Source organism: Loxodonta africana, chromosome 24 (genome assembly GCF_030014295.1).
Source record: "Loxodonta africana isolate mLoxAfr1 chromosome 24, mLoxAfr1.hap2, whole genome shotgun sequence".
In the NCBI taxonomy this organism is placed as follows: domain Eukaryota; kingdom Metazoa; phylum Chordata; class Mammalia; order Proboscidea; family Elephantidae; genus Loxodonta; species Loxodonta africana.
Window position 1 is genome coordinate 30,482,792 of NC_087365.1, and position 13,340 is coordinate 30,496,131.

At 40.3% G+C, this 13,340-nt stretch overlaps 1 protein-coding gene across 1 annotated transcript; it reads right to left on the reverse strand.

Moving 5' to 3' along the window:
- Positions 1-7,636: 7,636 nt before the first annotated feature.
- Positions 7,637-10,242, reverse strand: DEFB129 (defensin beta 129). The gene is given in 2 exon segments (XM_010591590.3): positions 7,637-8,148; positions 10,185-10,242. Coding segments are annotated over 2 exon segments (570 nt in total).
- Between the last annotated feature and the right edge of the window lie 3,098 nt (positions 10,243-13,340).

The window sequence follows — 13,340 nt, forward strand, 5'->3', positions numbered from 1 at the left end:
CACGGAGATGATAGTGGGTTTTGTGGTGTCGTCATATCCTTTCGGCCTTTTGCAGGTTTTCTGCGAAAGAGCCTACGGTAAGCTGGTGACATAATAGGATCAGGCTTTAAAAGATCCCTGACACAGCAGAGTCTGTACCTGCCACATAAGAACAGCGATCTTTCTTCCTGGTGGCACTGTATCCTGCAGTGTCCAGCAATCTTCCGCCCACATATGGTCCCACCCCCAATGGCTGCACAGGAGAGGAAAAGATGGAGAAGTCAAGGTTAGAAGCAGCATAGGGACTGCCAAGGGGTAGGGGTCAGATGGGAGCATTTACCTTTTATTTTTGAGATGTATTCTTAAGGTATTGAGGCAAATGAGGTGGGAAGACAGTGAAGGGGAGACAGAATCTCCCTTGATTGATGGCCTGTGGGAACTCTGAGCGACCTTTTCCCTTCAGCCAGTGTCTGCATGTGTGGAGCTAGTGAAGACCTATAATTTTGCCATATTTGACATTGTAGGGTAGGATGAATAGGTGAAAATGGGGTGGGGGTCAGATTCCCAAATTCAGGCAGAATTTTGACTGCTTGAAACGGGAATTGGAGCTACTCTGACCCCAGAGCCTCCCCTCTTATGGTGTTTCCGCTTTATTTGTTCTCAGGGAATACAAAACTGTAAGTACCAGTTGATCCAGGGGAAAAGAAATAAAATCACTCCCCAAAAGCATTAAAGGGAAAATAATGGTTGCTACTGATGGGGTCTTTTCACATGTACACATTGCTGGGCACCAGGGGCCACCTTCTGGTCAAATCTGAGGGCTTCATCTTGGGGCACTGTGTCCACCATCAGCTTAGGGGGCCAGCCTCTCCTGACCACCCTCCTCCTTAGCTTTCTTCACATGCCCTGGCCTGAGCTCCACTGTTTTCTCTCACTCTGTCTACCAGTCCCGTCACCCCCACCCCAAGGTTTGAGCTGACCACCCAGGTGGTGCAAATTTGCCCACCTTCCTCTCAGTGGCCTACCTGCCATGTCTCTGTTGGAAATGGAGACCAGACCCCTAAGTCTCTCCCAGGCTCAATCTCTCCTTGGAGCACTAGCCCAGGGCTGACCTCAAAGGATAAAAATCGTGAGGAGAAAAGCCTTCTCAGTGTCTTAGGAGCTTAGCTATAGGGACCTCTCATAAAGTAAAAGAAAGATATTTTGGAGCCAGGTTGAGGCTGACTCTCATTTCAGAACAGGGAATAGGTTTTTGGGATTGGTGTTTGCCCAAGGTTGTAGAAGGTGGCTGCTGGGTATGGGTAGTGAGGCCGGGGGTGGATGTTGGGAAACCCCTGCTTTAGATTGAAATTCAGAGGGGGAAGCCCTGCCTCTTCCCACATTGGCTTGTCTGTCACCATAGCAATGAGATCTGATAGCTTTCCTGGCCTCAAGCTCTTCTTTTCCCCTATATCCAGCTTACCGGGGGTCACCTGGGCCAGGATTTCAAGGGCAGCAAAGATCACAAACAGGAGCTTCATGGCTGAAGGGAAGGCCTGGGGGCAGAGGTGGTTTCTTGGAGTCAGAGGCCTCTGTGTAATGTGCCCTGAGCTACTGCCTTTATAGGATCTACATGCTGCCTGGATCCAGGGCAGTGAACCAGAGGGAGAGCTCTCTGCCACCCAGAGCTGGGAGATTAGATCAGAGCGTTTACTGGGCTGTAACGTGGAGGGTTTTATTAAACACCTGTAATGAGTCGGAATCGACCACGGCACTCAGTTTTTTTTTTTTTTTTTAATGTAGGCTGTGAGGAGGGGGAGAGGCAGAACAAACCAAGCACCAGTTCACAACACCCCATGTTTGAAACTGTGCTTTCTAACCACTGTTGGGAGGATGTGGGGAAGCTAGCACTCTAATGCATGAATGTTGATTAGTACAATTTTGCTTTTGGAATGCAATTTGGAAATATACATCAGTAGTCTTAAAATATGCCTACCTTTTTTTTTTTTTCCATTTGTTTAAAATTGAAGTTTAGATGAAGGTTTACAGAACAAACTAGTTTCCCATCAAACAGTACACACATTGTTGCATGACATTGTTTAACAAAATTAGGCCTACCTTTTCATTCAGAAACTCTATTCCTTGAACTTGCATCTAATGGAAATAATTGGACAAATGCACAGAGATGCTTATCTCAACATTGTTCACAATAGCAGAAAACAACCTAAATGCAACCAAAAGGACGATAAAACATGAATACAATACAATATGGAATAGGTAGAATATAATAGAACACTATGCAGTCATTAAAAATGGTGATCAAATGTTAAACGTTAAAATGTAGGCCACAAGGTCTACATCTAGTATGATTTAAGCTCTGAAAAAGAAATATCTATTTTATATGTCTACATAGATAATGTTGAAGTTCTTTGGGGGGTTAGATTATGTGTGTACTTTCATGATTCGAAAAAGACAAGATGTTTCTATAGGAAAACGACTTTCTGTTTGAGTTTTAATACGGATACTTCCAGTCCCAATTTTTGGTTTTTTCCATTAGAGTTTAGGGATTTCAGAGGATAGGAAGTTTGCCATCTCCACATTCCTCTTAAGGTATGTTGCTTTCCTTCCTTTCTTCCTTGTTTTCCTCCCTCCCTCCTTTCTTTCTTTTCCCTGTATCATGTGTTTGAGTCTGATTACCAATTAGGTTATTCCGTTGTGTCCGAGTTCTAGTTTTCCTAAATCCTTTACCCAATGTGATGCCTGTAATGTAAAGAAATGATCCTGCAAGTTCTGATATGGGCCAACTGAGTAGAGCAGCTCTAGCATCTCCCTTTTTCCTGATCCCACAGACCCAGGACCTGGCAAGAAAATGTCCCACGATTTTAGCAGTTACTCAAATTTGTAAATATCCCTCATCTTCTGTAATCTCCTCAATTAAGTATTAGAAATTATAGCCTTAAAATGTATGGAATACTTTTCTTGCCTTTGGTAAACTTATAAATACAGAACCAAAGGTTTTTATGTTTTTGTGCATATTCTTCCACGAGTTAATTGCGTTTTTATCTCTTACTTGTTAAGCAATGATGGCACTTCTTTTTTCTTTGTTTTCATGCAACACTCACAGCTCATTGGATGTCTTCATCAATTTGGGTCACACTGATTTCTCCGACCCATTTAAAAAACTTTTTATTTGTAATTGAAAACTTACAGTAAGCTGCAAAATAAAAATATGCTCTTTTCCCAGATTCATCTATAGCTAACATTTTACTTCTTTTGCTTTATCACTTGCTTGCCCCGCTTCTGCCTCTCTTTCTATATCTGTGTCTATGTATATATTTATGTATGTTATCACTTTAATCTGTCATCTATGTCCCAAAATTGTTAGATAACTTAATAAAGCATTTTATGGCATTTTTTTCCTCCTTCATTTCGATTCCAGTCTCAAGGCAGAGACTGTATTTCTTTGTCATATCATCTTCACTTGCTTTAATTTAGAACATTTCTACAGCCTTTCTTTGTCTTTTGTGACATTGTGATTTTTGAGTAATACGGAGCCCTGGTGGCACAATGGTTAAGAGCTAGGCTGCTAATCAAAAGGTCAGCAGTTCGAATCCCCAGCCACTCCTTGGAAACCCTATGGGGCAGTTCTACTCTCTCCTATAGTGTTGCTATGATTTGGCGTTGACTTGATGGCAACAGGTTGGGTTTTGGCGTCTTTGTTTTAATATTTCATTCCTTATTTTGTATTTGTCTAATGTTTCCTTTCGATGAGATTGATATTATGCATTTTCAGTTAGAATCCAGCATAGGAGATCTTATGTCCTTCTCAGGATATCATGTCTGGAGGCACACAATGTCCATTTGCACCTTCTAAAACAAAAAAACCAAACCCATTGCTGTTATGTTGATCCCAACTTATAGCAACCCTGTGTGTTATAGAGTAGGACTGCTCCATAGGATTTTCTTGGCTGCAGTCTTCATGGGAGCAGATTGTCAGGCCTTTCTTCCACGTTGCTGCTGGGTGGGTTTGAACTGCCAGCCTTTAGGTTAATAGTCAAGCACAAATGATTTGTGTCATCCAAGGACCTTGCTTCTTCTCAAAGAAACAAAAAACAACCTATTGCCATTGAGTTGATTTTGACTCATAGTGACCCTATAGGACAGGATAGAACTGCCCCATCTTGTTTCCAAGGCTGTAAATCTTCACAGAAAAAAGACTGCCACATCTTTCTCCTGCGGAGCAGCTGGCAGGTTCGAACCGCCAACCTTTTTGGTTAGCAGCCAGACACTTTAACCACTTCTCCGCCATGGGTCATTTTTCGTCCCTTCTAGGTGGTGTTGATTTTGATCTATTGGTCAAGGTGTTGTCCATTTTCCCACCATCTTATAGGTACTGGGGTTTTACCCCTTTGAACTACTAAGCAATCTGTGGGGAGCCACTTTAAGATCATGTTGGTTGCAAAATAATCTAATCTACTTAAAAATATATATTTTTTATTGTGATAAAATATATGTAACAAAAAATTTGCCATTTTAATTCTTTTTAAGTGTAGAATTCAGTGACATTAATTACATTTACCATGTTGTGACCATTACCACTATCAATGTCCAAAGTTTTTCATTATCCCAAACTGAAGGTCTTCTCATTTTTCTTCATTTTTTTTTCCCTCCGACTTGATGCTCTCAATTGCCCTATCTCCAAGTTTGCTGATTCTTTCTTCTACCAGCTGAAATCTTCTGCTGAACCTCTCTAGTCAATTTTTCATTTCCATTATTGTACTTTTCAGCTCCAGTATGTATGTTTGGATCTCTTTTAAAATTTTTATCTCTGTATTGAAATTCTCATTTTGTTCTTCTATTACTTTAGTTCTTTGTCCGCGTTTTTCCTTCAGGTCTTTGAGCATTAATACAGCTGTTTTAAAGTCTTTATCTAGTAAGTCTATTTTCCGTCCTTCCTCAGGGATGGTTTCTGTCACTTTGTTTTATTTTCTTGCAAGGATCGTCCTTTTTATGCTTTGTTATGTGTCTAGTATGATGTGGTAACTCTAGAAATCAGATTTTTTTCTCTTCCTCCGGAGTTCACACCTGTTTGTAAAAAAATTGTTAAAGGCTGTAATCATCTGCTTCAACACCATGCTCCCTCTCTGGGAGTGCTTACTGTTGCCACTTTAGTAATATACTCCCTGTCTGGAAGTGCTGGCCTGTGTAGCCACCCTAAGATGGTTGTGCCAAGCCAGGGAGAGCATGGTGTGCGGATGGGTGGAAAACCAATGCTTTCCTACTGCTTATATGTTGCTTTTTTTCTTGATTCAGTATTCCTTTAGATTCCCTTAGATCCTCTTTGACTGGTTTCCAGAGTTCTGAGAACATTGATTCCACCAATTTCTGGTGGTTTTGTTGTGGAAAGATGGGAGCATGCAGCTTCTTATGTTGCCATCTTGCTGCACTTCCTGTAGCTCTTTTCTGATAAGTTCTTTGTAGGAAATATTTTTACTGACCTGAATAGGCCAGTCAGGAAGGAAAAACAGGCAGATTCTCCTCTTAGTACTGGAGGACAGACTGTGAAAAATACCAGGAATTTCCTGGCCAAGATCAATACAGATTGAATGTGCCTGCCTCAATGTGGTGCTAAGACTAAGTAACTCAGAATGTACTAATTCCAGACTGGAATGTTTTGGGATCGTGTGGCTGTATCTCTTCGAGTTGTGTATCAGTTGGGATTTGTTTCAAATGTGAGTAATGGAAAATTCAAAATAACAGTGATTTAAACTTTAGCAAAGCTTATTTTTTCCCTTACATAAACAAAGGTGGTCAAGGGCTGTCATGGAATCCCTTGATCATTGGCAGCTAGATTACTTTTGTCTTGCTGTCTACCATTATCATGCAGCAGGAAGAAGAAAGGGGGTTTCTGATACCATGAGCTGCAAGGGAGGCTGGGAAATGTATTTCTACTCTGGTTGGCCTTGTGCCAAGCTGTCATTGAGAGGGTTCCATTACTGTAGTGAAAGGGGAGAACAGATATTGGAGACACACAATTTTTATCACAGGGGGTGGGATTTCCTTGAAGGAAAAAGATATTTCCCAATGTCATTAATTCTGAGGTGAGCAAGTTCTGTGACAGAAAATGAGGACTCAAAGGAAGTTTTTAAACTTGAGTGAGAAGGAAATTTTCTCTTCCTCCTGTGGGTAGCTATGGAAGAGAGCCCTTCAGCTGTGGGAAGGTAAGCTGGACACTTGAGCATTTGGCAAACAGCTGTAGCAGGTAAAGAATGTAATAACTATAAGATGGCCTGGGATCTCTCAGGGGAGACACATCTAGCAAGAGTTGCAGTTAGTCTTTGTGTTGCAACTCTTTTCTGTTGTACAAAAACTTTCAGGAAAATACTTTAAAAAGTTGCACTCTAGGATCACTGTGAGGCATTGAGGGAAAATTTCACCCTTACTTAGGGTGACACCGTGCAGTGTAGAGAATTAGTAGACTAAGGAAAGGTGGCATCGTAACGGAAGAAGGTGGTATGTAGCAGAGAAGACTATATTAAAAAACTGGAACAGGGTCCATGCCATTGACTGGGCATTAAAAGAATTGTGACCTGAAGATCGCTAAATTATGAGATACAATGTTTACATCTCCATCTTATGAATAAATAAACTGATGGTCACACATGCGTAAGTGATTTGTTCCGGGCTGCACGACTCAAAAGTGCCAGAATCAGAATGCTAACCTGGGAGCAACGGACCGAATTTCCATACTCTTAAATTCTATATACTATAGTTTTCAGAAGCATGGATGTCTTCTCTGGATTAGCATCATCCCCTTTGCCTAATAGTCCTATAGCTACTTGTGCCTCCGAAACTCTCTAATTTTATGATTTCCAATATGGTAGCCAGTGGCCACATATGGCTATCGAGCACTTTGAAATGTGGCTAGTCCCAATTGAGATTTGCTATAAGTGTAAAATAAAATGAGATTTTGAAGACTTAGTACAAAAAAGAATGTAAAATATCTCATAAATAATTTTATATTGATTACATATCGATATGATGTTTTGAATTTATTACAATCAATACAATACATTATTAAAATTAATGTTGCTTATTTCTTTTCACGTTTTAGAATGGTTCTACCAGAAAATTAAGAATTACATATACGGTTTATACATTTGGGGTCCGCATTCTGTTTCTACCGGAAAGTACTTCTCTAACCCATTGCTTGCTGTCTCTTTGGGAACCTTGTTAAAAACTCTTCGGTCCAGAGATAAGAGTCCTACCCACTGTACTCCCCCCTCCATTTCCTTGTATTCATGAATTGGGTTATATTCTTCAGTGGAGAAGGTAGACACTTGATTCCTCATATTCTATTTTGCGTATGGGCCCCCCAAATTTATGAACAAAAATCTCCAACTCTTTCTTTCCTGCTGCACCAAGAAAAATGCACCATATGGGAGTCATAAATACTTATTTCAGAAGCCTAATCTAGGCCATGGACCAAATTCAATGCTGTAGTCACCATTCCTGGTGCCTGCTTTCTTTTGGGCATCTAAACTTAAAATTCCATCCTTTCCCAGCTCTATGTCCTTTGTGAGGCTCTTGTGAGAAAGGTAACATTATGTAAATTATAGGTACTTAAACAGTATTTATTGAATAACCAATGACAGAGAACACAGTTCTACATCTCATTTTATAGATGAAGAAGACAGAGAAGACCTTGGATTTTTAGAGGAAAGATCTGCTCAGAGGCTTCTTCCAACTTCATTTCTGGTGTTGACAGTTTCTATGGTGGTGGCGTTGGTGGTATGGAGACAATGGGAGAATCTCTGCTTTCTGTGGTGTCACTCTTGGTAGAAGCAGCAGTACTGGTGACGATGGAGTTCAAAGTGGTGGTATTTGTGATGATGACGGTGTTGGTATTGGTAGAAGGGCTGATGCTCATGATTTTGGGGAGAATAGATGTAACATGATTTTTTTTTTGTATCATGGCATTAGAATTATTGTAATTTTTTAAAAGTCCTTGGGAGTTTTCTTCAAATGCATGAAGCATTTCAATTTGGATGAAGTTTTTTATTATTTGAACCACTTTTGGTCCAATACAACATTTTTTCTTCTTGCATTTGTCTATCTCTTTTTCATCCACGGTGCAATGGTCCTTGCATTTCCCAAAACCCATTAAACATTTTTTCAAGCCAAGGAATTCTGCCAGAGAAAAGAGAGAACCATTTGGCAAAGGTTAATAACCAGAGATAATGTTAAAACTGCTGAAGGGAAAGAACCAGAGTAAAAAGGAGTTTGTAATACTATGTTTTAAGTTCAGTATTTAGGGATGTTGATGGACACCTGGGCTGGCCAAGCGAACTTCTGCACATCTCCAACATCCAAAATAAATCTCTTTTAGTTTCCTTTCCTTGAGTAACTTTAAAAATATAGGGCACATAGGTGAAAGAAGAATAAAAACCACCACTACCACCATCACCAAAAAACCATTGCTGTCGAGTTGATTTCTACTCATAGTGGCCCTGTAGGACAGAGTAGAACTGCCCCATAGGGTTTCCAAAGCTGTAATCTTTACAGAAGCAAACTGCTGCATCTTTCTCCCACTGAGCAGCTTGTGGGTTCGAACCACTCACCTCTTGGTTAGCTGCTATCACCCCCCCCCAAAAAAAAAAAAAACGCAAACCTGTTGCTGTCGAGTCGATTCCGACTCACAGGGACCCTATAGGACAGAAAACTGCCCCCTATGGTTTCCAAGGGCTGCCTAGTAGATTTGAACTGCCAACCTTTTGGTTAGCAGCTGAACTCTTAACCACCATGCCACCAGGGTTTCCTTGTGCCATCAGGGCTCCTTTGAAAGAAAAATCAAACCAAAACCAAACCAGTTTCTTTTGAGTCAATTCCAACTCATAGTGACCCTATAGGACACAGTACAACTGCTCCATAGGGTTTCCAAGAAGAAACTGGTGGATTCCAACTGCCAACCTTTTGGTTACCAGGTGAGCTCTTAACCACTGTACCGTGAGCGCTCCATTGAAAAAGAATAGGAAGTACAATTATTTGCTTTAAGATAGGATTTTAGACCCCCCAACTTAGAATCTTAGACACTTGTAGGGCATAACCATCCCATCCCCATGATCCTAGGAAACACCAACAAGAGTAAAATCTGTAACAAAATTAATCCAATAAAGAATTTCAGAACAGAACTGTCAGGACTTTTAGGAGTGCTGTCTTTTGCTAAACTCAGTGGTCCTTGTCCTCTCCCTCTTTGACAATTGTTCAATATGTGGTTCCTGGGACATGATGTTCTATCATTTTCAGCCTGTCTGAACACTCTATCCCTCAGAGGTCTTATTCATTATCATATCCTTAACCTCATCTCTATTACGATAACTCCTACATTGCCATCTATTTCTCTAAATCCCCTGCTCTGCTTGGTCCCTTACTGTCATCTGCTGTATTTTTCCATCCCAATGTCTCACCTTCTTTTCTGAATCAAGAAAGCTCTTTTCCCTTATCCATCTTACTTCGACTGATTTTCTGTAATAACAACAGATTTATGTAGCACATTATGAATTTCAAATCATGTTCACATACACTTCCATATTATTTTCTCACCAAAAACAAAACATAAAAATTATTTGAGGCAAGTCTCAACATTTACCCTCTCTTTTCCAAAAACAACAGCCAATCGTCTAGTTCAGACTTTTGCCATAATGTGTTCATAGCTGCCCTTATGGTAATTTTGGGGATTTCAGGAAGACAAAGGCTGAGAGAAGAGGATGAAACTGTAAAATCTGGAAAAGTTGAGAGGAGAACATAGACCTGTTCACTGGATTCTAAGAGGACATCTTCTTCAGCGTAAAAGTAAGGTCTTCCTCCTTCCTATACCAGTGTGCAAACTGACAGGAACCCTTGGTTCAAGAGATGGTTTAGACTAGAAAAAGAACTAAAATGAGGTAGACTTGGGCTGAGTCCCAGGATGATAGCTATGTACAGGGCACTAAAGGCAGCTTTATATGTTGAATAGTTTCTGAGCTCACAGGAAACACCCTTTTTCTCTGTAGCTCCCTGGGTGCTTCCATCAGACACAGTCTAGGGCTAAGGGGTTATGGGGGTTCATTACTGATGCAATAGGTAAGACCTTCAGTCATCTCTCTGGGTACTTGCTCCCATTGCCGTGGCAGCCAAATCCCTGCTTCCTCACGCTGACCTTTCTTGAACCCGGGATTCCACATTACCTGTGTTCACCTGGGACTGTAGCATGAGGCTTGCAAAGATGGGAAAAAGGAGCTTCATGGCTGGGTGCCAGGGAGAAAGTCTTGGATCTGGGTGGGTGTTCTTGAGCTCCAGCCTTTATTGGTCTCCTCATTGCCTAAGGCCATAGGCAATGAAGCACAGCTGAAGGTTTGTGTGCTGCTCTTAGCAGTCATGTTTTCCTTGATTCTGTTTGATAATAGCCTTTCCTGAACACCTTCATGCAACAAATTCTCTGCTCCTGATTCTGGGGGAAAACATAAGGTATATAAGATAGGAAAGAAAGAACAAGCCCTTTGTATCTCTCCTTCTTAATGCCGGAGCAGGGCAGGAATGGTATTATGCTTCACTATTTGTCAGTCCGTTTACACTTAAGGTTGGCCCTTGGTGCATGAGACTCATAAGAGCAGAAATAGCTATGGCAATGGACTCCTGGAGGATAGTCACTCTGGCTTGTCTAGAGTCGCCAGTATGTATACTGAATCAACATAGGAACGCAGTACCTGTTTGTTGAGTGATTCTGTGGGAAGAAGCTCTTGGCATAATTCTAACTTCTAAATTTCCAGTGATTCCCACTTCCTCTAGAAGCAGCAATTGTGTAGTATGCTGCCCTGATTCCTTGGTCATAGCTGATTAATCTAGGGGTGGACAGTAGAACCAAATCTACCAGTCAGATACTTTCTCCTGCTAATTTGTATTTTTTTTCTACAAAACTCGGATATAGAGTGCCATTGGCTGTGAATCCATTACTGGTTCAGGTCTCAAGACCTTCCCTGGTTCCTCACCTCTTTGAGATTTAAGCCTTCCTAGGATTCCATTAAAACCCATTGCCGTTGAGTCGATTCTGACTCCTGGTGACCCTATAGGACACAGTAGAACTGCCCCATAGTGTTTCTAAGGAGCAGCTGGGGGATTTGAACTGCCGACCTCTTGGTTAGCAGCCATAGCTCTTAACCACTTTGCCAGGATTCCACTAGCTACGATAATATCTTTCCAAAAAAATTCTTGTTTTCTTTAAGCTATCCTGGGTAAATTTTCATTATGAAAAAGTTCCTCTTATGAACGTTCAACTTACAAAGTTCCATATTTCGTTTCTATTAATCAAACAACATAATTTTATCCTGGGTAAATTTTCATTATGAAAAAGTTCCTCTTATGAACGTTCAACTTACAAAGTTCCATATTTCGTTTCTATTAATCAAACAACATAATCAAGCTAAGGCACATATCCTTACCTTGATACCTGTAGAAGAAATTAGCAGCCCTGTGGGATAAGTTAGTCCTGACTATCACATTTTCATTGATCTCTGGTGTCTTAAGATGTGTTAAAATAACATTATTTACCCCATCATTTCTTGTTAGTCCAAAAGCGGTTGCAGCATTGAGAGTTCCAGTACCAATAGAAGCACAGTTGTTGTGGAATCAAAGTTTGAGTTAACAAAAAATGAAAAGTTATGAAAAAATTATGTTGCATGTGAATATGGGATGAATTTATCAACAGTAAAGAATAAATTTGAAAAAAAACACAAGTTATGCACACATACAAGGTCTTATACCATGTGTATCAGCTGGGATTGAGTTGCAGGAAATAGAAAACAGTAGCTATTTTAAGCAGAATTGTATTTAATACCCAGAATTAAGTGCTTACAAAACTACTGGATGCTGATCCTAGAACAATTGCAGGAAACTGGCACAGCATAGAAGCTGAGGCTTCTGCCATGATCAGGAAAGTAGAGAATCGGGGGCCCATGACTGACCTGGTGGCTTCTAGAACACACCGTGGTAATTATAATACAAAAATGAGAATAATTCGCTGTTGCCACCGCAACTGTCTCTTGAAATCCATAGATAGTGACCAGATGTTAGAATTTCGTAGCAGAAAGACCCAACAGCCATGTTTGCCAACAGCAATAGCCCAAGCATCAATCAGGAAGACAGCCTCTGCTTCACTTCTGCCTTTTGTTACAGGCGTTCATTTAACTGATATAACCTGATCCATATCAAGCTTTCTAAATGCAGTGATGTCTGGGAAATGAAGGTTTTGCTTTATCGTCTCTGCCTTATAGAGAGGAACACTGTAAGGATTTTGGAATGGATTCAGAAGACCAAACATTCATGTCCCTTCCAGCTCATCCCTTTGAACCCTCAAAATTCGCATACACCATTCCATCCGTATTTAAAATTCAAAGCAGTAAGAGTAACAACAATATATTCCACCATAATGTAATGCAATTGTTCCTTGAACAAATCAAAACACGGCTACTCTCACTACAAAAGGCTATCCCAAAAGTCCTGTCAGTCTCACTATCCATCTCTGAGTGACGTTCTACCTTCTTAGTTGTATCACAATGCTGATGTTTTGAAATATACAGACTATCTTAAGAATTTAACCATTCATCTTATATCAAATAATAGGGGCAAAGAGAGTGAGGAAAAATCAGAATATAGGTGTGCGTATAGACTTTTATTCATAATTATTACATTTTAACCTTTTATTGAAGTATGACTAATATAAAAAATTAGGAAATTGTAATTGTCCAGGTTAGGGAATTAATATAAAGTAAATGTACCCCTATCATTGTCACTCAGGTAGAAAAATTCTGGCAGCTCCCCTCCGGCCTCCTCGCCATTACTCCCTCCTCCCTCCATTCCAAAGGTTATTCTTACCCTGACTTCTGACAGCATTGATTAAATGGAATCCTACTGCATTGTTATTATTTTTTCTTTTAAAAGTTGTACGGGCTTCCCCAGTAGTATGTACTGTCTTACCCCTCACCAAATAATTATTATTTTAAACAGTTGTTTTGAGGTATAATTTACACCACAAAAAACTTACAATTCTAAGTTATATAGTCAGATGATTTCAGTAAATTGATAGTTCTAATATTGTCACAATCTGGTTCAAAACTTTTCGTCACCCAAAAAAGCTGCCTCATGTCTGTTTACAGTTAATCCCAGCTCCTATCCCCAGCTCTAGGCAACCACTGAGCTACTTTCTGTCTCTTTAAATTTACCTTTTCAAGGTGGTAGGTACATTTCACAGAACCTGGAGTCTTTTGTGTCTGGCTTCTTTTACTTGGAGAACAAATGAAAACATTTGTTTTTGAGATTCATCCGTCTTATAGCATGTATCAGTAGTT